The sequence below is a fragment of the Aquila chrysaetos genome, chromosome 6 (assembly GCF_900496995.4).
Source record: "Aquila chrysaetos chrysaetos chromosome 6, bAquChr1.4, whole genome shotgun sequence".
Classification (NCBI taxonomy): Eukaryota; Metazoa; Chordata; class Aves; order Accipitriformes; family Accipitridae; genus Aquila; species Aquila chrysaetos.
In genome coordinates, this window is record NC_044009.1 from 7,259,106 (window position 1) to 7,285,106 (window position 26,001).

Consider the following 26,001-nt stretch of genomic DNA (forward strand, 5'->3'; position numbering starts at 1 on the left):
GCCAGACAAGGTCCAGTCCAACTCGTCTTCATTAGCGGAGGATTTGGTGACAAGCAAGTGTCTCGCATCCCCTTGCCTCTAATTACACCCGGTTTCATCCCTCATGTTATCTGTGTTACGGCTGCCAATTAACTTCCAAGCATTGTCAGCAGCCACTGCCTGTGATTTGGGAGTTTCAGGGGAAATTGCAGCTTCTTCCCCATTTAAGGAGATGGACTCCAGCCAGACATGTGTCTGATGAGCACCATATTCAAAGAGGAAGGCAGAAGAAAAAAACACCAGAGAAGACGTCCCTTCATAAACCACTAAACCACTGAGATCTGTAACACCAGGAAGGAGACAAAACCCCAGGGAATCTTACTCATGCCGTAAAATCCATCGTCTCCATTCTGGCCACAAGCTGACTGGGGACGTCCAGGGGAAAAGCCACGATGCCTCCTGTTTCCCGAGCTCAGGCTCCTCTGGCTGCCTTGCTTGGATGCTGCCCCTTGGCACGAGAGAAGGGAATTGCCAGCATTAGAGAGGGACTGGCACACAAATGATGGCAACAAAACTCACAGACTGATAAGCTTGATCATCTCTGAGCATCCAGACCTAAGAGCAGACCTTTTGCCTGGCCATGGGGAAGAGGTTCTTGCCCCCAAGAGCGGCAGGCATGCCGTTAGGCTCAGCCATAGCCTTGGGTACATAGGTCTGGTGTCGGGTTGAGCTGTGGCTTCACAGGGTTTGCTCTGAGCGAGGTTTCTCAGGTGACACCCTCCCTCCCAGGACAACGTTTCACCCCTCCACCAGCCCCGCATTACCCGTGTGGGTGTACTCAACGGCGGCGGGCAGGTAGGCGCTGGTGCTCAGGTCCACCGGCATGAACGCCGTGTACTTGCTGATGACGTTGCAGGCCTTGCTGGTGTGGACAGCGTTGACCTGGTACCGCCGCCCGGACCCTGCCACATGAGAGACACCGGGGTTAGAGTCCATGTGCCCTGTGGGGTCCACCCACCCTTCAAGACCCAGCTCCCAGACCCACCTCCATGCTTGGGCTCCATGCCCAGCAGGGACTGTATCCCTCTAAACTCTGCCTACTGCTTCTTCTGCTCTTATTTTACATGCACAGATGCACTTCAGAGAGGAGAAGTTTGACAGGACCCAGGGACATGTGCAGCCCGGAGCAGTGACATGTGGCTGCTGTTGGACCCTCTGAGTTTGATGCCACCTCCCAGCTCCAGGTGACTAACTCCTTAAAAATAATCACTGTCACCCGACGTGTGAAGCAGAGGAGCAGGAAGGAGCATGAGCTCAAGCACGTTAACGAGCAGTGAGGCTGCAGAAGCAGAAGAAAAGTGAAAGGCAGCTGGAAGGGGCTGTCATTTGGGAACTATGTGAGACATTCCCTAATATTTCACCACTGCCCGCCCTTGTATTAACTTGAGAGGCTGCTGAAGCTGCTGGAAAGCCCACCCCGAGGCAGGGCAGGGTCTGCCCCCAGCCAGCTTGCAGGCTGGCTGGGAGCTGCGCGTTACCGTGCTCGATTTCACACTCCTTCTCGGCAAGCTGCTCAAAGTCCCGGATGACCGACTTGGCTGCCAGATGGTGGAAGGTCTCGCTCCACAGGTCTGTGTCACCGTCCGCCTGGCTCTCCCGCTCTCGGAAGAGAGGGCAGATATCAAAGGTGATTTCCCACTGCACGGGCTCGTTGCTCCTTAGCCCCTTCACCACCGCCTTGCAGAGGGTCCTGGGGGAGCGTGGGGAGCTGCAGGCAGCGCTGAAATCAAAGTCCTGGGGCTCCCAGTCGGAGGAGGTCTCCGTTTCAAACGTGAAGGAAGGATGCTGGGCAGACTCTGCACAGAGGGGAGAGGCAGGTAATTAATCACATCTGTGGGAGCTGAATTCCCCCGCAGCCACCGAGAAGCCATAATTAATACTTCCTAATTTTCACATGGTGGCACAGAGTGCAATGCAATGCCACCGAAACCCCGGCACGGCCAGGTGAGGCTGGCTGTGCCTCCCTCTCTCCCCAGTTACCCAGATCCCCGGGGCTCCGGCTGTCCGACGAAGACCGCAGGCTCACGCTGCCATCGAGTGGTCCCAAGCCCCTTCCCGGAGCCACCTGCTGCAGCCCATCCGGCACTGGCGGGGAGTCGGAGTCGCGGCAGAAGGACACGCAGCTCCGGTGGAGCAGGGATGGCCGCCGGGCACCTGCGCCACGGATCTTTGTGGCAGAGACAAGCGAGCTGGCTGCGAAGGGCTGAGAGCAGAGCAAACGTTAGGGCTGGAGCTGGCTGCAGCCGATGGCACGGCCCTGCTCTGGTCCTTCTGATCCCGTCTGCTCCCTGCCCGATCCCAGCGTGAGATGCAATCGTGCAAACACGCAGCTCCCTCTCTGCTCAGCCCTGGCTGGGATCTGTGCCCAGACAGAGCCCTCCATCGGACCTGCAGGGTGTCCCCAAGGGACCCTGGCCCCAGGGGCTCCTTCCCCAGACATGCAGAAGGTGAAATATGAGTTTCATCCCTCCAGACATTTTAATGACTTCACTTGGGAACCAAAGGAAAGAAGAGAGACAGAAAGATCAAGGACCAGTTGCTTAGTAACGAAAGGAGAGAGGCACAGGGGATGGGCAGAAGAGAATTTTTATCTTTTCTTTTTCCTTACGAGACTGTTTCTCCACTTTCAGGAGACATGATTTCTCCCTCCAGCATCTCCGGTGCCACATCCCGCAAGGACATCCCGCTCTGCAGCTAGCAGAGACACCAAGCTCTGGCTGTTTCTCTCCATGTCCCCAGGGCTGTGGAAGGTCCCCCTAAAACCGACAGTCTCTCTATCTTCCTAGCACAACACCAGCAAGGGGCAGAGGTGGTAAAAAGTGGTGGATCGCAGTGATGGATGGAAAGACGCTTTCTCTGGGCAGCAGGCAAGAACGTGGCCTCCATCACCACTGAATTTTGGATGCTCTGTGAAAGCACCAGCAAAAATGGGAGACAGGCAGCTCCAGGAGCTACTTACCAAGCTAGGATTGAGATATTTAAAAGCAAGCCGGTCACAGAAACCCTTGCCAGACCCTTTTCATTCAAAACCTGCTCTTTCTCCTGCCTGAGCTTTCCTCCCAGCCAGAGGAAGCCAGCCGGGAATGGAGCTGGGGGTTTAAGCTGCCCATCGCAAGCGCTGACCTTTCCTTCCCAGCACGGCGTGCGTGCAGAGACGAGCTGAGGACTCACGTTCACACCCCCGAAAATGTCAAGCCCTGGCAGCCGGACTGGGAGCTGGGAGAGCCGCTGGGAGCCCTGGCAGCAGGAGGGATAGCAAAACCAGGCTGCAATTAATTAAGACCAGGCTGCATGCTGTTAACCGTTTACTGCCCTCCAGAAGGGAGTCGTTTCCATCCCTGCCTTCATGCTGAGCATCCTGTGGGCAGGAGGATGCTCTGTGGACCTTCGCAATGCAGGCAAGGTCACCGGTACGCCTAAAACCTACGACTGCTCACCCTTCGTCAAGCGATGCTGTTCACCACCCTCCCTGCTGCAGCTGAAGGGCAGAGGTCTCATTCCTCCATACGGAGCACTGGCCCTTCTTCCCCTTCGCCCCCTCATCTAACCCCCAGCCCCCCTTTACCCAGCCAATCTCTAACCCTCAGCAGAAGAGAAACGAAAGCCTCAGACATCCCACTCTGAGTTTCCATGGGAACAAAAGTGCTGCCGGTCCTCCCAGCCCTGCAGATGCTGATTTCAGAGCAGAGCATCCTGGCGATGCCAAGGATGGGAGAAAACTGTCCCCACCCTTCCGCAGATCAGTTGAAAAGCCTTCCCAAATTTCACCTGCTATCTGCTGCAGGCAGGGGACATAACACTGTTCGGCAGATGTATCATCATACAGGTCCAGGTCTCAGCCTGACACTGCATTATGGGCTGTGGTTCCAGCTAGGGCAGTGGAGAATCTGCTTCGGGACTGACTTCCTTTTCCCCTGCAGGGCACAGATGTGCCACAGCCCTACGGAGAGTTTGCATCGCATGGCCAAACTCTGGGGAAATAAGAAGGAAGCAGCAGCCTGGGGATCAGATGAGCAGCAACGTGAAGCACAGAGGAAGGGGAGAGGCATTTAGCAAAGAAAAGGTGGGCTCCCATGGGGAGGCACTGCTATGGGATATCAGGACGCACCCTGCTCCCTGCTTGGCTCGTTTCCTACATGTTTGTGATGTGCTGCAGCACAAAGCATGGGCGTGCATATCTATATCTATATCTATATCATCTATATCTATATCATCTATATCTATATCTCAGGACTAGTGTGAGCCAGGCTCTTTCCCTTACGTATCCGAGATTTTTCTGCTGCTGCACGCTGGCCTCTGCCTGCAGGCAAAGCCTCTCTGGGGGTGACGTACCTGGAAATCCACCTGCCAGGGCTCGGGGCTGACCTGCTGCAGGTCCTGCAGGTGGGTTTTCCGAAGGGGGTTTTTCACCAGGGCAGTGCCGGGATCGCTGGCCGTGGGCACCTTCTTGCAAGGCTCGTGGTCGGCGATTTGGGTGGTGCTGTACGCCCGTCTCCTGGAGGAAGCCTTCACGTCTGTTCCTGCACGGTGGGAGAGAGGATCAGCTCCACTCCGGAGCGGGACCAGCTAGCACCATCCACCCCTGGGTCCCAGTGGGCAGTGGGCAGCCCACCCCTGAGGGGGGCACGCTCAGCCCTGCAAGGTTTTAAGCAAAGCAACTAAACCACAAAAGGAAATAAGAGCCTTCACTCAAAACTCCTGGGGAAGTCAGGACAGCAGATTAGGGAGGTTTTGTCTGAGCAGTTTTCAGCCAGAAAAAGCCTGACTGCATTTCCCCAAACCTCCCTGGAGAAGACAAAGGGTTTACTAATGAAATTTCATTAGCGCAGACATTTTCCTGTCAGAGCAAGAGTAAAATTTCATTTGGAAAGGCATGATTTCTCATAGCTTTTGACAAGATTGAGGGGATGCGCAGCACAGTTCATCTCTGAATATAAGGGAAGAACATCCCGTGAGTAACAGAGGTCTCCTTGTTGTGTGGAAATGCAACCAGCTCTGGGGTGCAACCAGCCGCTTTATGCCACATATTGCTGACACAAGCGCCCAGCCAAACTGTGATGGTGAGGGGTGACACCCTGGGGACAGGGCTTTGGATCCGTTCCCCTCCTCTCCTGACCTCAAACTGCAAAGTCAGGGCTTGCAGGGAAGCGACTGCTTTGCAGGTGCAGGGACAGTCTAGCTGGCCTACCCATTTGCTCACTCTTCTCCTCTGCACACCCAAGGGCAGCTTGGGAAGCTTGTAAATAATTATGTGGCCAAAGCTAAAGCTGCTTTGAAAATCTCTGGGGAAGCCAGTTCTCCAGGGCTTCGCTTGATTTCCTGACAGGTTTGGATAAAACATCCAAACCAAATAGACTCACTCAAACCTCAGGAGATCTGTCATCCCTCCTGCAAACCCCTCCGGCTCTTTGCAGAGATACAGCCAAAGAGACTTATTTGTCAGACAAGCAAATTGGCAGAGCAGTGACAGAAGCTTGATTAGAAAGACAGGGGCATCACACCCACACTTATACAGAGGAAAATCTGACCGGTGTCCGTGTCCGATTCTCCCCCAGGATCTCTGCCCACCACCAGGTGATCGGGGGCACGCTCGGCGGGGCAGCAGCCCTCCGAGTCTCTGGAGTGGTTCCAGCTCTCCATGCTTGCTCCCTCCTCCTGGGAGTGAAAGAAAACAGAGCTGCCCGACTCCTGGGAACGCATCATGCTGTAACGCCGCCTCTTGTCCTGGGAGAAAGCAGAGAGAGGGAATAGGTCCTACCGCAGCGTCCTCCAGCCACCTCCCAGCCGAGAATAACCACTGCTTGTGCACCAGCGGCCTTATTCACTGAGCTCTTATTTCTCCCCGATGTTTCACCCACCATTTCCCTTGAGGACAGAGCAAGAAAGCAAGAGACACCTCCTGACCATGCACAAATTGCTGAGATGCCCTCTTGTGCATGTGCACACCAACACTCCTGCTCCCAGGTGGCCCCACGAGCCAGCGCAGCCTGGACTCACAGATCTGGGGTTAGAGACGTAGGGTGAGGTGTCACAGATGATGCCGTAGCCGACCAGGCGGTCACCAGGGAAGAGGCAACTGGTGCTGATGGGGGAAACCAAGACCTCGGTGCTCTCAGGAAAGACCCACTCCACGGTCACGTCACTCAGGACCGGTGCCATCGCCTTCTTCAGTGACTTGATCATCTGAGGCAGAAAGCAAAGGAGAGCAGTAATACAGCAACTGGACGTTGTGCATGCCATGGTGCACTTGTCGTGTGTTGCAAGGGAGGGGAAAATTTCCCCAAACAAATCCATTGGCTGATTCCTACTCTCCTGACCTTAGATGGGAGCCTGCTCCCTCTTAGACTGCTCTGACACCCATCCCAGCACCCCCAGCCCCTTGGCACAGTTATACCAAGGGCAGCAGAGCAGATATTGATAAAGCACAGGGCTGATCTCACACCACGTGTTGCCAGCTCAGAGCAAGGCGGGAGCTTGTGGCCAAAGGTATCTTGCTCTGGTATGAGGCAGCATCCCCTGCTCCCCCCCAGCACCCAGGAAAAGCTGTTGACCTTCACTTGTCCAAGCCCCAAGCCCCGACACTCACGCACCAACTGACAGCACTGCTATTTTTGGTACAGGTCCTTGCTGGCACAAGCCACTGCCGGAGATCAGCAATGCTCTGCCAATTACACATGTGGAGAAGACCAATATCTGTGAATATCTTGTGGACAAACCTACCAGCGAGCCATCTACAAGAGCTTCCCTGCACACCAGGGCAAGCGAACGCCAGATTTAGATGCAGAACAGCTCAAACGTTCTCTATTGTTCACTGCTTTTTCACAGGCTCAGGAAGACACACCAGGCTGTGTTTTATAAGGCCATTAATTGATGCCTCAGACTGCTGAAGGCACCAAGCTGCACAGCCCGCAAAGCTCTTTATTAATAGCTCTCTCAAAAAAAAAAAACCAACCCTCCCTTCACTGTCTTTGCTTTTAATTTACATCAGAAATGCTGATGCTGTTCTGTCTTAGAGAGGTTTTTGTGTGCTCCAAGGTTCCTGCAGAGGGGTGGACTGCTGAACTCCTTCTTTTGAGATCAAGAATGTGGGAGCCAGCTTTTCAGAGATATTTAGGAGCTAAAGACCCAGTTCTCTCTGGGTTTAGTCATCCAGCGGATGACCGTGCTTTCACCAGGGGACAGAGCCATTCTTACAGTGTATTTGAGGCCCATCGGTTTACTCGATCTTCATGGGGAGAGTGGAAATGAAGAAGCTTCCCCCTTTGCTTTAAAGTTGGCTTAATAGGCAAAGCTATCACAGCGTATTCCTCTCCCTCAAACCCTGGGTACTTCTCGCCTGAGCAACGCCGAGGCTGAGCCTGACTTCAAAACTAATTGGCTGCTTTGATGCCGGTTCCTCTGCCCTCGCCGGTGTCTGAGGCAGCAGCTACCTTTGAAGCCAAAGCTGCTGTATCGCGGCTATCGCTTCTCCCCATCCCCATGCAGAGGGTAAACACACCCTCCCACTCCCTCTGACAGCCGGAGATGAAGATGCTCTTTCATCCCCTCCCGCTCGCCCACCTGCTGCTGAGTGGGAGTTGGAAAGGCAGCAGCAGGATGGGGAATAAGACCTGCTAGTGAGCCGTGGCCTCCCTCTCGCTGAACCGGAGCATCATTAGAGCCTTACAAGGCAGTCTCCTGGAAGCGGGCAGTCATACCTTGGGCTGCAGCCTCTCGCCCTCCGCCAGGAACTCGGCGATGCCCCTGGACACAGCAGCTAGCCCCCGAACCAGTCTCCTGCAGGCGTTTGGCCCGATGCCGAAGCTGTAGCACCTGCAAAGGGACAGGGAGCGTCAGGATCCGGGGGACAAGCCATCCCACCCCCAGACCCATGCAGCACACCCACTCTCGGCAGGCAGAAGACGCCTGCCCAGCTTTATCCCACTGCTATGCAGTTGTCCAGCATGACCGGAGGAAAATAAACGAGCTCCTCTTTTAGGTGGCTGGCAGGAGGGTTGGCAACAGGCATCCCTCTCTGCTCAGCAGACCTCAAATCCCTTCCCTGAAGAGCAGCTTTCAGCTGCGATGCTCAGGGGCTTCCCAGCAGGACCCCGAGCCCTTGCCTCCTCTGGAAACACAAACAAGCTGCGCTGCTGCCAGTTCAGCTCTTTTCCCTGCTGAGTGTCTGTGGTCAATAGCACTAAAGATCCAGTCATTATCTCTGCTCAAAATGAAAATAAACGTTTTCTCAAGGAAGGAGGAAGCAGCCAGGCGAGGCTTCTCCCCTGACTCCCAGCTCAATGAGTCAGGATTTGGTTTTGGCTGAAGGCTGCAAACCCAGAGCCGAGCTGGAGCCTGGGCAGGGAGGGCAGGAGTGAGCAGTGCCCGGTGGGGACGGATGTGATAGGAAGCCAGGGGGAATGGGGACGGGTGGGATACGGCATTCGGCCAGGGCAATGGATAGCTGAGGAAGAAACCACCTTTAAACAGCAAACTGCATCTGCACGAGGGGCTTTTCTCTTAGAGGTTTTTAATCCCCAGCTGGCTGCAAATCTTAGGTCAGGCTCACACCCCTCTTAAACAAGGCTCTGATCTTCTTTTGAGACAGAGGCCACACACACGACTCAGCGGTGCGCTGGGCACTGCCTTCCAGGGTCACTCGAGACCACGCTCTAATTCTGCTTGCATTTAGCCCACCACCATGCCTCTATAAGAGTGAGGGATGGGTTGCCCTACACAGCTGGTAGGCAGTTAGACCTCCATATAGTAAAAAAACCACAGAGCAGCTTCCCTGATAAGCCCTGAAGTCTGAGGGATGGAAGAGGAATAAGGTTTTCTTATATTTTTCTTATGTTTCATGCCCCTTAAAGAGGCAGAGGAGAAACCAGACCAGCCTGTCATCAGGGCTGGGGAACCAGGCTGGGAGCTCGATGCACAAATTAGCTGCTTTTTACATTGCTCTCTTTCAGCATATTCAATTCTGCACAGCCCCATCCTGGAAGCAGCTGGGGCCAGACCCAGATGTGCTTTAAAAAAATAAAAAAAACCAGCAAGGAAGATTGTTCGTGTGTCAATCTCTCCTAGCAGGAAGCATCAGACGAGAGCCTGTGAAGTTGTCAGCCCAATTATCCTCCTTTTGATTGTCTAAAAAGCATCTGAACTTCTGGGATCTGTTCCAAACCCTTTGAGGTTCTCCCGTGGCTCATACCAGCAATCTCTCCTGCCTCTGTCTCTGAAGCGGGGACGTCTGTGAGATGGAGCCGTGTTCAAGGAGAAGCACGTCCCCTACCATACCAAGCTTTCGCCCCTGCTGCGGCGAGCCCTGCTGCCCTCTGTACCTGGTGGAGCAGGAGTGGTTTCGCAGCAGCTCCAGGACCTTCCCCGTGTTGCTGATGGCCCCGTTCGTCAGCAGAAAAAGCAGTCGGGGATGGCCCCTGTGGATGGGCTGCCGAATGACCCACTTCAAAGGCGATAAGATGTTGGTGCCACCCATATCGGCCCGGATCCTCTTGATGCTTTCGCAGGCAATGGCCAGGCTCTCCTGCCCAAAGGAGCGGCAGAATCATCAGCCTCCACGCCAGAGCCCTCTGAGCACCGAGGAAATGTGGCTCTCCCTTCACCCACCTCACAATAAGTCTGACTGGCAGGAAAGAGGGTCTTGAAGGTGGATCCAAACCCAATGACGTTGAAGAGACATGCTGGCATCAGGCTCTTGAGAATGACCAACAGAGCATCCTGGGGGGTGGAAAGCAAGCAGACATCAGGCACATCGGGTCTCTCCCTGTCTGCCCCAGCTTCAGCAGTAAAAGCTCTGCTCAGACCCTACCTTGCCATCACACCTTATTCCCACCTGCATTTGGCTGCGTGCATTTGATAATAAATCAACTGCTTCTTTCACATGCACTGCACCGAGAAAGCACTGCATATTACTCTGCTTTTTCCAAAGTCCCTTAATGATATTTGGGTCCCACAGCAGTGAGGAAAATGGGGAGCCTTCAAAAAAAAAAAAAGAGCTGAACAAATCTTTCTGTTTGTTTTTAACTGATTAAATTTGTGCTTGCAATACGGTACTGCAGCATGGAGCTAGTGGGTGAGAAGCAGAGTGTGAAATTGAGAAGTGCGACATGCAATGCATTTCAATGTCCAAACTTGCAGAAAATAAACAAACAGCTTAAAGTTACACAAAAGGAAAGAAAAGCCTCCCCCATCCCCAATTCTCTTGTATTCATAGCTGGCATCAATTAAAATAACTGGGAGAGACAGTTTTAAGCTATTTTCTTTACCAGAGGTGGTTATCTAACTTGCCTATTCCTGGTCTTTACATAAGGGAAGAGCAATTTAAATTGTCTCAGACTGGTGAGGCCGTGGACAACTCCAGGATGGAGCTTGTGTTAGCAGCAACTGGGCAAGAGCTACCCAAGTTGCTCCTGAGCTTGCAGGGGCAGCAGGAGCAATTAGCGTGGCAGGAGAGGGAGGCCAATTTCAAGCATAGTGCTGACAGTGTTCAGGAGCGGCTTGGTTCTTTCGGTTTATATGCTGATAAAGGCAGACTCGTGCCAGTCTGCCTAGGGCAGCAGAAACCCTAGAGCCAGCCCCAAGAGAAGAGCTGCCAAGGTCAAACGAGGAAGAGCAGCCTCCTTGCTTTGTCATACGCAGTGGCAAAGACCGAGTAACCGCAGAGGGGGGGTGCTGGAGCTGCACGCAGAGAAAACCCCCGCCTGGGAACGGCCGCAGGGAGATGGGTGGCAGGTCAGTCCAGTTCCTGACCCTTGTAAGACTCAGCAGTGAGGCAGAGCCAGAGCACTGCAAATCAGCGAAATAATGTACGAGAACAACGCTGCCCTTTAACAGGCTCTAGAGTACTTTAAACCAAGCTGTTATCTCAAACCTACGAGAATATATTTATACTGCTGCTTCCCAGATGGCTCCTGGGATGCCGGCTCTTCCAAATCTCAACGCTGACATCCCATCTTGGAACTAATTACAAGGAAAAAAAAAAAAAAAAAACCAAATTTCCAAATATTTCTGTTAAAGCACTTCCCAAAGTGGGCAACCGATGCTTGCTTTCCGTTTCAGCAAGCAGAAAGATTTATTGCTTCTTGTGGTAAATATTGATCTTGATCCTGTTGCACTCAATATCTGTACGGCAAGTCAATAATATGAGATGTTTGCCTCCAGAGAAGTTATTAGCCTAGTTTTGCCAGCGAGCCCACCCGATGCAGGCGCCGTCACAGGCCTGGCTCTTCTCCCCGGCTGCAACAAGCCGGGAAAGGAACCAGCTGCAGGAAATTTAAACCCCTGAACTTTCCACCCCAGCCACTTTGGCCGAGTGCCCTCCTGCTCGGCAGCGAACCGCGTCCTCCCGGCTGCACGCAGCCAGCCCGCGCCGGACCATCCCCTCCCCGTTTGCATCTCTGCCAGCACCACCGCCCTGCAGCTCAGCTTTCCTCACTGCGCACGTCCAAGCCCTGCCACGCCGCTCACCCAGCAAGCCGAGGACGATGCAAATGCCTCCATCAAGCGTAACCCACCCAAACCCACTAAGAACAGCCCCTGCCACGAGGTCCCTGATATTTGCAAGTCATAAACAAGGATGGGGGACTCAAAAGAGAGACAGTGGTTTTCTCCCTTGAGGTATCTCCTCCAAAATTTCCGATATCTCCGCCTAATTATTTTTCCAGAAGGGGAACAGCCTTTTTCCTGTTTTTACAGCCCACCTGCAGATGGGAGCCCCAGTTCAGGACCTCTTGGACAACATCTCTGTCCCTGCAGGGTCCCCATCCCCATAGGACGAACTAGCCTCCACTGAGGCTGCAGAGACTGCGGTACCCAAACCTGGCCATGCTGTGAGTCAGAAAGCAAAAATCCGGCCTGGGGCAGAGATGCCTCCTGATTCCCAGGCTCCAAAACATGCTGAGGGAAGGGGGTACAACCTCGGGGATATCCTGGCCCCTTTGGTGGATGCAGGGTCAGGGGACAGCCTCCCTGTCCCATGGGACCTGTTGCAGCCATCCATGAGCCCCCCGGCATCCCAATCCTTGTTGCCAGAGGTGGCTGTCCTCCAGCAGTTCCCATGGAAACTGGAGACAGATGGGTAAGGACATGGGCTAAAAGATGGACAAGCTCGACAAGTGGGCCACTGTGAACCTCATGAGGTTCAACAAGGCCAAGTGCAAGGTCCTGCACCTGGGTCGGGGCAACCCCCAGTATCAACGCAGGCTGGGGGATGAAGGGATGGAGAGCAGCCTTGCGGAGAAGGACTCGGAGGTACCAGTGGATGAAAAGCTGGAAATGAGCCGGCAGTGTGCGCTCGCAGCCCAAAAAGCCAACCGTATCCTGGGCTGCATCCAGAGCAGCGTGGCCAGCAAGTCGAGGGAGGGGATGCTCCCCCTCTACTCCACTCCGGTGAGACCCCCCTGGAGTCCTGCGTCCAGCTCCGGGGTCCTCAGCACAGGAGAGACACGGAGCTGTTGGAGCGGGTTCAGAGGAGGGACACAAAAATGATCAGAGGGATGGAACGCCTCTGCTGTGGGGAAAGGCTGAGAGAGTTGGGGTTGCTCAGCCTGGAGGAGAGAAGGCTCCGGGGAGACCTTCTTGCAGCCTTTCAGTACTTAAAGGGGGCTTATAAGAAAGATGGGGACAGACATTTTAGCAGGGCCTGTTGCAATAGGACAAGGGGTAATGGTTTTAAACTAAAAGAGGGCAGATTTAGACCAGATATAAGGAAGAAATGTTTTACAATGAGGGTGGTGAAACCCTGGCACAGGTTGCCCAGAGAGGTGGTCGATGCCCCATCCCTGGAAACATTCAAGGTCAGGTTGGACAGGGCTCTGAGCAACCTGACCTAGTTGAAGATGTCCCTGCTCCCTGCAGGGGGGTTGGACTAGATGACCTTTACAGGTGCTTTCCAACCCAAACTATTCTATGATACTCCTCGCTGCTCACCCTGGGCGGTGAGTCCTGCAGAAGGGGGTGCAGCCATACCCGGGAGAGCATTTGGGTCCAAATCTGGGTGGCACTTGTGTTAGAAAAGGGTGTGAGCAGGACACCTGGAGACACACCAGCTCGGTGAATCTCTCAGACATCCAAATGCAACCAAACCCCTCAGATGAAGCCTGCCTCTGCAATTCCCTCACTGTCCTCAACAAAGATGCATGGGGCAGTGCAGACCCATGCCCCGCTTGGGAGGATGCGATTTTCATCAGGCTATTGGGGCTTACCTGGCCCCAAAAATCAAGACAGAAACTTTCCAAAAGAGCTTTTGCCAGAGACTACAGCTTCTCACCGCGACCTGCCAGCTGGCAGGCATCAGACACCAACCTGGCCTCCAAAGCACGTTAGGCAGGGATAATGGTAATTAAATAGTTACCAGAGTGATTTTCCCTTTGATGGACAGAGTGGTCCCCAGCAGGCGCAGGGCAGGAACCTCTCCAGATCCTTCAGGCAGTGGCACAAAGCCAAGCCCGGCTCTCATGGGCCAACATGTAGCTGGGTAAGAGGCATACCTGACAGGGAACCTCAGACCTACGAAATATCATGATAAGGCTCTTCTACAGCCCCTTTTTTATCCAGCAGTCTCAGCACACTGCCCATAATCCTCCAGCAGGTTTCATTTGTCTTTGAAAAAGACACTCATGTGAGGCGCCCTTCAGCAAAACATCATGGTCAGCATGTCAGCACATCGCCCTGAAGCTTCCCTTGGAGCTCCCTGGAAGTTTCCCCCCTAGGCAGCGATTGCCCCAAGCCCTCCTGGAGACAGGGAGAGCTGGAGAAGGGATGCACAAGACATGCACACCAGCAAGAGGGGGAAAGAAAACATCTTTGCATTTGATGTGCTGATAGGAAGAAGAGGGAGAGGAACAGAACCGGGGAGAGTCAGCTTCGCTGCAGGTACCTAACAAGCCACACGGTTGAGATGACTAAAGCTACAGCATATAATTACCCCCCATCCCCTCATAATGAACACTCATCAGCGCTCAGCAACCCCCACCGCTCTCTAATATTCATCCCTCATTGGCACGCAGGCACCTTCCCTCCTGCGTGGTACCTTGACGCGGTTGATATTCACGCCGCTCATGCTTCTGCTGCGGTCTATGAGGAAGATAAACTCTCCTTGGGCTTTCCGGAGGTCTGGCTGGACGGTCCTCAAGTCAGGGCAGAAGTTGAGCATGACGACGGGGTGGTGGGGGATGTCCTTGTTCAGTCGCTTCCTGATGATTTCCGTCTGCAAGAAAGAAAGAGAGAGCTCGAGAGGTTGATTTTTCTGCCCCCTTTTCACTTCGAGGGGAATCGGAGCAGGGCTGCGTGCCCGAAGATGTAAGTGCGTGGCCTTTTGTGGGCAGGGATCTGCTAGTTCTGGCCTCAGCGGTGACAACACCTGAGCTCAGGCTGCGCCACAGGTTCTTCTGTCCGTATCCCCTGCGGAGCTGCTCTGCGGGTGAATGGGATTCCTGCTTCCTCCCAGCCACGGTCACGCTTTGCCTGGGGGACAAATGCTGGCAAAAAGCCTAAATCGGGGACCCCAGCACACACGGAGAGGCTGCATGCTCGTATGAGAGCCTGGAGAAGAAACTAAAAGATCTAGCCCTACACAGCACCTTGCAAAACTGATTCTCCAAACATTTCATTAGATCCCTCCTGAAAACCTGGTTCATTAGCGCAGTTTAGTATCCCACCAAGGCACACTGGAGTTTTGGTCCATGGTCACTCAATAATGAAGTGCGAGATACAGCCCTCAGCACGCTGTATTCACCACTTCGATTCATTCCTGCCACCTCTGGTTTGCTGTTTTTTCTGCCCATGTCTTTTATCATTTTTCTTTGTACAGATTGAAACGCTTTGCAAAGCTGAACCGGTCGCTCAGGACATCGTTCGATAGGAATCCGCATGATATATGTCTCTGTACAGCACATAGCTCTAATGGCTCTCTGCATTTTCCCCTCATTCTATTTCAAGTACCAATCTTCATTAAAAATGTGATAAAATTAAACTGGAAAAAACCTCTTGCGATGGGTTTATAATCTGCTGTCATGTGTGTATAAAGCAGTCCCGGGTTCACGGTCTCAGCTGCAGTGAATCAGCGCATCGCTGCTTTCGAGGGAGCTCTGGGAACTCACATCAGCACGGCCCGTGGCCTTTCATCCCTGGGTCTGCAGTGCGGAAACATGCTCCACAATAAGCAGCTTGGTCCTCAGGGGCTTTGTTTGCCTTTTTTTTCCTCCTTCAAAGGCTGCTGTTTCTTGCTGGTTTCACCAGAAGTAAACCAGACCCCAAATAACCAGGCTTGTTTTCTCCAGCCGTGAGTCATATTCCTAGATCTACAAGCTAACGACCAACCTTGATTTTACATAACTCACTAAACTCAAGAGTCCCTGTAGATCAACACGTACACACGAGCTTCGCTTTCGGCTGCGCTGCCTGAGTGCTGCTTCTCTGACCCCTGTGAAAAGACACTTCCCATTCACAGGAACAAGTGCCTCACTGTCACCCCAACTCTTGCTCGTCCTCCTGCATCTCACTCTCACGCTTTGGAGTTTAAATTAATCAGTCACTGGGATATCAAAGGGCTTTTTCCATCCCCATTTTCCTCCAGCCATATGCCATTATTTCGTTTAACATCTTTCCCAGCACGGATGTTTATCAAATTTCACACTATAGGGATCCTTGCTGCCTCTCTGTCCAAGGACCGAATCATGGCCCCAGACCTACCCACAGCACTCCCTGGGATGCTCTTGGGGACCCAAGACATAAAATCCCTGTGTCATCGGGATGAGCCCATAACCTTGATTTCCTACTGACTTCAGAGCGAATTTTACAGGCAAGCCTTCAGTAAACAGCCTCAGAGCTGCTGGTACAGGTCAGCCAGAAAAGCAAGCATCTCATTTGCGCCGTCTATTCTCCCCACCTCCCCTCCATTCCCCTTCACCCATTATCCAATTACAGTAAACTAATCAGATCTTGTCGACCGAGAGTTGATTCCAGTGTGCATTCGTCCTCACCACCCTGCTAGCAGACAAGCATCCAAGGCTTTTGCATAACAAACCGAGGGAGGAGAATTAATTATCATTTACTGCTGAAATTTCTGGGCTAATTTAATTTCACCCGAGAGGTGCCCAGTGTCATGCTCTGAGCAGCAGCAATTCTAGCCCATCATCTACCCCAGATATTCAGGGCATTTTCTCTGCTTTTTGCCCTTCTCCTTGCAGTTTTCCCAGTCCTCCCGGGGCAAAGAGGTGGGTTTCCTGCAGGGAAACGGCTCCGGAATGATCCCCCCTAGATAATTTGACGTGCTAAAGACATAGAAATAATTAGAGAGCCATCTGAGCCATAGCGTGGGAGTTTCATTTCGTTCCACCTGCCGCATGCCGAACACAATTAGAGGAGATGCCTGCCGTGCGAGCAAGTGCAGTCCTGATCCCTGCATCACGCTGCAAGAGAAAGCGAAGGGCAAAAGGAATGAGAAGAGGTTTGATGTGTCTCCGGTGAAAGGAGAAATCACGGCAGCACAGGGAGGCACCTCTGCAGCAGGTTTGGGACATCTGCCAAGCGGGGGCCCAGGCTCAGACACATGGAGAATGAGTTTAAGGGGAAATGAGCATCCCCGGTCACAAACGAGAACACCGGTGCGTGTAAAACGGGGAGCTGACACAGTAAGCCGGGGGCAGTGGTTACACAAGTGCGATGTGTGCGTCAGGTGAAGACACCCACCCTGGAAATTCAGAGGGCTCTGACCAGTCGACTCCACTGATCTCAGACACACTGATGTGGCAGCTCAGAAGCGCTAGGCTGTCACTCATTGCTTCAGAATTACTGAAAGATGAGGCACAAATCCCAGAGCAGATATTTTTCTATTTGCTGATCAGCAGAACAAAGAGAAGTTTCTCCTACCTTGTCTTTAGTTCAGCTCATTATTCCAAGCAAAATCACTTATTTCTTTCTGACAGCTATCCAGAAATGGTAAACATTTACTAAGCAATTAAAAGAATATTTTATTCTATGTCATTGCAATAATTATAATACCCTTAGTGCTATAACAATGTACCTATCTAATTATGCTATGCTAGACTAGTACTAATTATACACACAATAACCATCTCAGAGCTTCTTCCTCAGTCGGTTTATCAGAACCACTGCAGAATTTTCCCCTCTTCCTCCACATAAGCCCCTCTCCAAGGGAGGATGCTGCAGAGCTTATTGGGCCAGTATAATACCTGGTACCACAAGCAAGCAAGCAATCATTTACTTGCACAGCTCCAGTCCCAAGGAAAGCCTCAGCTAACGCCTGCAGCTTTTGGTTCTCACCTTTTTCTCAGCACTGGGGTCTTTCTTAGTGCCTTTAATGAAATCATTCTTCCCCTTCAGGTGTCGTTCATACTCTGCAGGTGTCATATCACCTTCTTCCATTAAGACATGAGGCATGTGGGGCTCTGGAAATGCAGAGAATCGAGTGAAGAACAGCCTTAGCTAAACTTCAGGTTTGGCAGAGATGCAGGCACCCTTGGCTGTGAAACAAGAGCAGTATCTCTGAGCTTGGGCAGCATGGACAACCTTGAGAGGGTCCGGGATTAACTCCTAGGAAGCCTAACCCCTGACAATATTTGCAAAACCAGAGCTAATCTGGCTGTCTCCAGCACTATGGAGGAGGATCCCAGGAAGGGGCAAGACCAGCAAAGAGGAAGCAGAGCCCACATACCACTTGGATGGATCAGGATCTCCACGGGTCTGTCGAAGGTGTGTTTATTGGCCAGTGTGATCACGATGCTCTTGGCGGAGCGAGCGGAGGGGTCGGCGTCTGCTCGGATCTCGTGCGTAGGGCTCTCGACACCTGCCCACAGAAACCGAGGTGCAGTTAGGGAACTGAGGACAGGGAAGACGAGGGAGAGGAGACAGCAAGGAAAGCTGGCAGAGGACAGGAACCAAGTGGACTACACGATGCCTCTGCCGTATCAACCCCCCACGTTAATGCCAGCACTGTACTGGTAAATCCACCCCGGCGCAGTTAACTTGCCAAAACAGACTCCACATTCGGGAGGCAGAGAAGGAAGAAGAGCATGGATGTTGCCTTGAGGTGGTGATAAATCAGCCTGGCACTCCTACCTGCCAGCAAGCACGGCCCCCGGATCTCCAGATGGAAGCTGAACTCGTACTCAGAGGGGTTGATGGCCTCGCTCTCCAGCAGCTGAGCCAGGCAGAACCTGCTCCCTTGCTCCAGGCTCCCCGATCCACAGTAGTGCTTGTCCCTGTCAGTGAGGTGAACGCCAATCAACACTGTGCATGTGTTATATCCCCTCAGGAACTGCAGATCTGCTGGAGGTAAAGCCTGCAGCAGCTCTCCAGCCTCCCACAGCAAAAGCAGGCTTCTGCTCTGCCAGTCCTGCATCCCCCCAGATCAGTCCCAGCCAGAGCCCATCCTGTGGTTTTTCATACATTCGGAGCTGGTGGCTGGAAAGGCTGTTGGCATTCTCCAGGCTGGGCTGGGGGACCTTGGGGACACACACAGCTGGCAGAAGGACCCTCACGGCTCCGCTGGGCAGTGTCTGCAGCTCAGAAGAGGTGCTGATGAAGATGGAAACACTTTCCAGGGGAGGAATCATGCCCAGGTTAGCCACAAAAACAATCCTCTCCAAGTCCTCATCCATCATGATCCTTCCTGCATAGAGAGAGGACCACACCAGGGAGACACAGTGTCACAACCATGGAAAACGCTTCTCCCCAGGCCTCCTGCGACCACCCCAGCCCTCCATCAAACACCCAAACCAGCCCTCGCTGCACACATCATCATTTCTCTAAAAAGCCCGAGCCCCAGCCCTCTACACTACTCCTTCGTCTGTCCAGAAGCAACAATGCTTTCCAAAACAGATGAGACTGCCACTTTTGGCAGATGCTGCAGGGACACGAGCACCACAACCCAAGGCTCAACCTTTCAAAAGGAGCCCCCTTGATGCCATGGCATATGACAGCCACCACCTCCCCATTCCTCTTCCCCTGCTTTTCTTCCCCACGTTCACTAAACCGCCCCCAAACCCCTCACCGCTTCCGTCACGAGCTCTTCCATCAGGGAGGCTGCAGCTGTCGAAATACGTGTCATCTATCTTGGCTTTGTCTTTGATCTGCACCGTCATGGCACGCCGGGACACGGCCGCCTCGAACCCAACGACGGTGGTGCACTCATCCAAGGGGTAGACAAAGAGACCTGCCAGCCAGAAGGTTTTTTAGCAACACCAAGCACTTGCCCGGACCCACCAGCCAGGACCGCAGCAGGGCAGCTCCCTCTTGGCACTTCCCTGCATGATCCTGGGATTTTTCACACTTAAAAAATTGTAGCCTTGGACCATGAAGGGTACAATTGAGAACACAATACACTTGGTTACTCTTCCCGCAAGCATCGAAAGGTTTAAGGCACACACAGAAACCCAGAGCTGTGATATCCCTGGGTCTAAAGCTCCCGCAGTAGCTCTTGCACTGGGAGCTTCACCCCTTGAAACTTGCCTTCAAAAGCCTGGGCTTCTGAGTTGCGGTAGGTCAGCAAGGCTGTCATCCCGAAGGCATAGCCACTGACGCATGATGTCACCTCTGACATGGTGAGGGGGAGTGGGGAGCAGGTCGTCCGGTTAATCAGCCCTGGCATCTTCCCGGGGGTTTATCGGTGATGGTGGGGTCACCCACAGCGAGCTGGAGAGAGGTGGAAGGGCGAGAATGAATGAGGAGCCCCGAGTGCCCGAAACACTTGTGTGCCCCTGCCACCTCATTTTGGGTTCTGCAGCCCTGAGGACAGAAAGGCAACTGACCCAGGATGGGATGTGACCTGGGTTTGACGGCTCCACTGGTTCAGATAGGGATGGAGACAAGACCCTGGTGGGAAGATGCAAGGCAAACACTTGCCCCAAATCCCTGCCGGCGCAAGGGAGGAGGTTCAGATTAAACCTGCCTGGCTGGGGACAGGCAGCCCCAGATATCGACACGGCCGTGGTGGATCACGCATCTCACCAGCTCCCGCACCCACCTACTGCTTGAATCTGGGCAGAACGGGTTAACCTCTTTTTTTTGGCCCTCCTGCTTCTCATTATTCTCCAAACTGACAAGTTTCTCCAGGATAAGACCATGATCCTGAGAGTTTTCCTTTAGCCTGTGGGAAGGAAAAGCAGGCAAGCAGAGCCAGGCATCCTCCTTGCCCTCCCACGCCCTTGCCCGTCCTCAGGGGGAGGTGGCATGGCTCTGCTGCCTCCCATCTCCAGATCCTTTCTGTAAAGGCTGACTCATCCCTCCGCTTTGCTTAGGGGAGACATTCAGATGCAAAGTGGCTACTTCTGCCAATTACATTTCAACCCTTTTCCCCAGCAGGTTTTCCTCTGTTCCAGCTCATCTCCCCCAAGACGGAGGGTTTCAAAGGAGACCTTTCAGGTAGCTCTCGGGCCACATCCAGCTCCCCTGGGGCTTCGGGAGAAGTTGCTAGGCAGCAGTTCTCCCTGGCTGGCTCTGCAATGCTTTATGCAATGATTTACAAGGCCCAGGAGGAGCCAGCAGCAGTGAAATACATCGGTTTCTCATTTCCTAGCAGTCCTGCGTTATTAAAACCACCTTTATATGCAAATACCATAGAAGACGCGAACGGCAGACATCAAGGCCACGAGCTCGCCGAGCACTCGGGCAGGAAAACGGCATTGAGAGAGGAAAATGGGAGAGCAAGCAGGGCTGGCTGGGATGGGGGAGAGCAGCCAGGGCACCCGAGCAAATAAAACAGCAGTGGAGAAGGTGATGGAGAGCAGTAAGCTCAAGGCACACTCCCAAATCCCAGCCAACAACCTCGGCTGTTCCCCATTTAATTCTCCTCTCCTTCCACCACAAACGCTGCTCACGCCAGGAGCTGCCCACGGAGGTCGGGGGATGCAGCCCTGCGTGGTCAGGAGTTGCAGGAGCGTGTCCAGCTCGGCTGCTCCGGCACGGGAGTCCTCCATGAGCTCAGGGGAGGCCACCACACCCCGAGATGCTCCAAGCCATGCTAACAGGGCTTGTAAAGTCAGAAGCTGGCAAGAGGTCACCTGCTACAGGGAGAGATAATGAAGGTCCTCCTGCTGCCGAGATGTGGCAGAGGCCATCAAGATATCGGGAAGTGATTAAATACCAGGCGGGAGAAGAAGGAGGGGGGATTATTTTGCCTTGGGGAAGAAAGCAAGCAAGAAATAACACGGGGAAAATGCTAGGCACAATGGGAATTCATTACAGGGTTGTCAGAGAGGTGAACTCAGGCTCCAGGAGAGTGGCTTCAGCCTGGCAGCTCTCTTGGCTGCAGAGACTTACAGCAGAGCCATGGTTGAGATCCAAGTCCTTCACTTCTCCTGCACCCGCAGGAGACTGAGGACATGCCTCCCATGGGAGCTGCTCTGCCAGCGGGGATTTCTGCATCACCCAGGCCAGCACAAGTGTTAAGGGACCCTTGGTGGGACGCAGAGCCCCGTGCCATGTCCTGTACAAAGCAAGCCAGGAGAGTTGCACCAATCCTGCAGCTCCGGCGTGGCTCAGAGGAGCCCTGCGCCAGCCCTGCCTGCTACGCCAGCTGCAAAAACTGCCCCACAAGGACAGGGAGGGCTCGGAGGGCTCGGAGGGCTCTTCCTGGCTGCTTCCCCCACGAAAGCCCTTTGGATGGGGCTGGGAGACAGCAGGCTCCTGCCAGCGCAGCCCAGGGGCTGCTCCGCACAGATCGTGTCACCAACGCCATCAAGTGACTGCAGCACGGAAAGGGGAGAGCGGGGAGGCTGGTGTCAGGGAGAGCAGTAGGAGAGCTGGCATTTCTCTCCTCTGTCCTGCCAGGAACCCACCACTGGTCCCCCCCGGCTGCTCCCCATCCTGCCTTTGCTGCCCCAGGACCTGCGCTCCATCTCCATCCAGGTCGTGGGGCTGGACCCTCAGGATGGGAGCTGGCAGGATCCCACATCCCAAAAATTACCCCAGCATCACTGCCATACAGGGCATCCCTGCATCCAGCATGTCCCCTCACTGCCATGAAATGTGCCCTGCCTCCTGCACACAGCAAGCGTGGGGCCATCCCACAGACCCAGGCAGATGCCTCCCGACCCACGGCCTCACGCTGCGTTTGGCATCCTGGGAGAAGGGGAAACCGTTGGCAAATACCTTCAGCCAGCTTGCTGCATCACCTAAAATATCCCACACCCGTAATCCCATCAGCCAGCGAGCAGCTCGGAGCTGGGGACAGAAATCATCCCTTGGCCAGCCACACTCGGGACCTGGCACACCAGGATGCTACCATATTTTCCTTTTTTTCCCCCCTTGCTTTGTAAATGTTCTTTCCTTGACAGTCTGCTCTTCTTCATGGCCACGGAGGAGGGAGCGATGCTGGTAATGTGCTCGCCCCACTCCAGGTTATACCCCTGGCCAATTTCTGTGCACGATTTACAGGCAAGGCACTGATGCTGCACTGACGTCTGCGGACGGTCCCCATGACGTCCAGAGTGCGCAGGGCTTTTGATTTGGAGCACAGACAGCACTGCGACGCGCAGGCTCGCCCAGAGCTTGCACCAGCCACTCCACCTGGCTGCAGGCGCCTGCCCCAACACACGGGTGAGGCTTAGGGCTGGATTTTAAAGGACTGGGTTGGACAGGGTGTTTATGTGCCTGAAAGGGGGTGCGATGCCTGGAGAGCTGCTCAGAGCTGCCTGGGTGCCCATCTGCATCTCTAAGCACTGATGTGCCGTCAAGAAATCTGGCTTTTGAGCACATGTAGTAAAGACAGAGGCAGAATAATGCTCTTCTAAGGTGTATTTTCATGCATTGAATAGAAGAACAGAGCAAACTCTGAGCACACAGCCTGGCTTCTGCACAGGGCCCAACTCCCAGAAGCAGGCTGGAGTCCCAGCAGTGCCACCACCGCAGGGTCCCTGGCACCCACAGCCAACAACAGGCCAGTAAGAACCAAACCGGCACTTGGCAGCTGGGATAAAACCGTGTGCTGCCTGCAGCACATCCGCACCCGGCCCTGGTGTCTGAAGGGCAGATGTCCAGAGGCAGCTCCGGCTGCTTTTGCCCCCCAAGACAAGAACGCGGCCGTGTGAAGTCCAGCCCTGGTGTCACACGTTGCGACGGATGCATTTTTGTGCTGCTGAATTGCTGCACCGCCCTGTTGTAACCTCTTACCAGCCCCAAATGGGTTCCCTTGGAAATCTCACCTCCAGGTCCAAGCCAGACCTGGGTCATAGCCACACTGCTAGGAGGGTGACTGTTTTTCTGCAGCTGTGTAAAATAGTCCTTCCGCTTCATCTGTATCAATCAACACTGACATCCAGTGGCTTGTCAGGATGATTACAGCCGGTGTGCCTTGCAGAGATGTACAGATGTACATACTGCCCTGGACGGACCTCCCTGGCTGGTGGCGGGGTGCCTGTTGCACCACAACCCTGGGAGCTGCTGGGCCACTGCCACGGGGAAGCAAACTCCCACCTGTTTGCAAAACCAAGACAGGAGAAGCCCTGCGCTTCCCAAACTTTTGGGGCTCTCGAGTAGAGCCACACTTTGGTATTTCCCGTGGTTTTGCAGGGGCAGCATGGCTTGGGGAGCAGCCATGGGCACGTTGCCGGGGGATCCCTGACTTCACCTACCTGACCTGCATCAGCTGCAGGTCACGCCTAAAACACGCAGGACCCCTCCAGCCACTGTCCCCCAAAGCACGAGGCTCAAACCTTGCCAGGGGACTGGGATCAACCCCCCAAAACATTTCTAGGAAGCAATAGGAACAAACAGTGTCCGAAATGGCACACGCAGCACTCTCCTGTCCGAGCCCCTGCACAGAGCAGGGGGGAGAGGCTTTGCTGATTAACAGCAGCACCTCCAGGAAGAGATGTGGATCCACCATGGCAGACCTGTGGGAACCTCTCATGAAAAGCTCCAGGAGCCATTCTCCCATCTCCAGCCTTCCCTCACCTCAAACTGCAAGTGTGGGGTATCTCACCTGCCAGGAAAACCAGCAAAACAGCCGCTGCACTTCACCCCAGAGCCGCTGCAGGTCCGCTGAAGGGTGACAACATGGTACCCCGCTGCGAAAGTGGTGACAAAGGTTTCTAGCCAGAGGCACACATCCCTTTGGGAGCCAGCCGGTGCTGCCCCAACAGGCACCCCGAGGCCTCGGATACGGAGACTGGGGGAAGGTTGGGGGAGCACACGGCTCCTGCCAGCACCCAGCCAAGAAGGGCACCCAGAGAAAGCAACTGGGCTCCCCCTTCCCAGGGTGATGCAGCACCAGGTTGAGATGTGATTGACAGCCCCAGCAGAGCCAGATTTCAGGGACTGTCAATCATACCCCTGGCAGGTCTCTTGGGCCATCAGTCTTGCCCCAAAGCTGGGTCTCAAGGACCACGATTCATGTCCCAAGTCCTGTTTCTAGAGCTGTCAATCAGGTCCCTGTGCAGACGGCATTTCTGATACAGGTTTAGTTAACCCCTGCCTCGCTGGGCTCACAGCTGCACCAGTGTGTGGAAGATCTCTGGGCTGAGCCAGCGAGGGAGGTTTTAGCCCAGACACCCTTCGGTTGGGCTAAAATTGCCAGGCAGCCAGCCTTGGGATACATCCGGAGCCAAGGAGACACGCAGGGCACCCAGGAGCAGCACAGCCCTTCTCCATCCACCCCTGTCCTGCCCTGCCCCAGCCAAGCGTGGCGAATGCGAGCCAAGTCCTTGGTGCTTTGGCCCTTACCGGGGGGATCACAATCCCCCCTCACCCTGCCAAGGTCAGTCCTCCCTTCCCCCAAACCAGTGTGTCCACAGCTGGGATATCCCACCTGGCTGCCCAGGAGAGCAAAAGCCCATCACCCCCAGCACTATCCCCCCCCCCAGCCAGCCTCCTTTGCTTTCCCTGTCCCCTGCCTGCAGGGAGACGAAGACAGTCACTATTAATGTCTGTACAATTTTGGGGAGGGGAGGGATGCTCAGGGGCTCACCATCCAGCTGGGAAAAGGCAAGGCAGGGAAGCAGCAGCTTGCAAAGTGTGGGCTTGTGCCTGCAGAAATATTATGACAGGGATCTTTTCACAGAGCGGCTTTGTGCTGAGATTGTGCACAGCCTTGGGAAGTAACAGCCCGCACACACACACACACACACACACCCCCCTGCAGATCACACACAGCCCAGCCTGCTAAAAAGGTGCAGGAGCAACTGGAGAGTAGCCGCTGCTTTTCTTACCTTTCCTGGAAGAAGAGAGAGGAGGAGGAAGAGGAGGAGGAGGAGGAAGGGGATGGGGGGGTTGGAGCAACTTCACCCACTCCTGCCAGCCCCTGCAACTGCGCGCAGCTGGGCTTGGGGGGGGCAGGAAGGGCAGAAGAAATCCCGAAGGCGGCAGGCACTGCTTCAGACTGCTTTTGTCTCTGAAAGACACAGAGAGACGGAGATAAGGAGAGAGAGAAAAAAAAAGGGAGGGAGAGAGGGAGAGAGAGCAAGCGCCAGGGCTTGGGGTGGGGGGAGCGCTGCACGACAGCCACCTCAGCAACCTGTGGCATTCGCCCCCCTCCGGACCCTCCCCTGGGCCCTCTCCATGGGGCAGCGATGCTGGGGCTGCGGGGTGGTCCGTGGGGGTCTGGGATGGGGAAGGGGGCTTACCTAACGGACTGCAGCAACATGTGCCCCTGTGGTGAAGCTCTGCCCGGGAGCTGGGGAGGGTTTCTCGCTACCGGGAGCCAGCACCCTGCTTCCCACTGACAGCCAGCTGATGAGCGCACACTTTCCGGAGCTGTTTGGGTGACCATCATTAAGTGGAGCCATTTGTTTTGTCAGGGAGGTAACCATGACAATCACCCTGTACACACACCGCTGGCTTCTCCTCGCCTCCTCCCCTCGCTCCCCTCCTGCTCCCAGGGGCTGCAGAGGAAGGGGCGAAGCCCACCCGGGCAGAGGAGATGCCCTTGAGATGGGCAAGTTGGCAGAGAAAGAGGGATGCAAGCCGGCGTCCGAACTTATCTTACCGATCGCTGCAAGTTGCCTCCCC

The 26,001-nt window shown here is 54.3% G+C and overlaps 1 protein-coding gene across 1 annotated transcript in view; it reads right to left on the reverse strand.

Annotated features, from left to right (window-relative positions):
• VWA5B1 (von Willebrand factor A domain containing 5B1) overlaps window positions 1–25,336 on the reverse strand; it is a 30,399-nt gene extending 5,063 nt beyond the window's left edge. The window contains exons 1-18 of the mRNA XM_030019235.1: window positions 25,203–25,336; window positions 19,507–19,689; window positions 19,049–19,210; window positions 18,445–18,667; window positions 18,115–18,257; window positions 17,711–17,842; window positions 17,320–17,444; window positions 14,066–14,242; window positions 9,643–9,753; window positions 9,357–9,559; window positions 7,737–7,851; window positions 6,037–6,222; window positions 5,568–5,763; window positions 4,372–4,559; window positions 2,020–2,242; window positions 1,518–1,835; window positions 804–941; window positions 362–487 (exon numbers count right to left, since the gene is read on the reverse strand). Of these exons, the coding sequence (XP_029875095.1) occupies window positions 362–487; window positions 804–941; window positions 1,518–1,835; window positions 2,020–2,242; window positions 4,372–4,559; window positions 5,568–5,763; window positions 6,037–6,222; window positions 7,737–7,851; window positions 9,357–9,559; window positions 9,643–9,753; window positions 14,066–14,242; window positions 17,320–17,444; window positions 17,711–17,842; window positions 18,115–18,257; window positions 18,445–18,667; window positions 19,049–19,210; window positions 19,507–19,645 (2,905 nt within the window). The 5' untranslated portion in view covers window positions 19,646–19,689; window positions 25,203–25,336. The remainder of the gene's footprint in view (window positions 1–361; window positions 488–803; window positions 942–1,517; window positions 1,836–2,019; window positions 2,243–4,371; window positions 4,560–5,567; window positions 5,764–6,036; window positions 6,223–7,736; window positions 7,852–9,356; window positions 9,560–9,642; window positions 9,754–14,065; window positions 14,243–17,319; window positions 17,445–17,710; window positions 17,843–18,114; window positions 18,258–18,444; window positions 18,668–19,048; window positions 19,211–19,506; window positions 19,690–25,202) is intronic.
• Window positions 25,337–26,001: the final 665 nt, after the last annotated feature.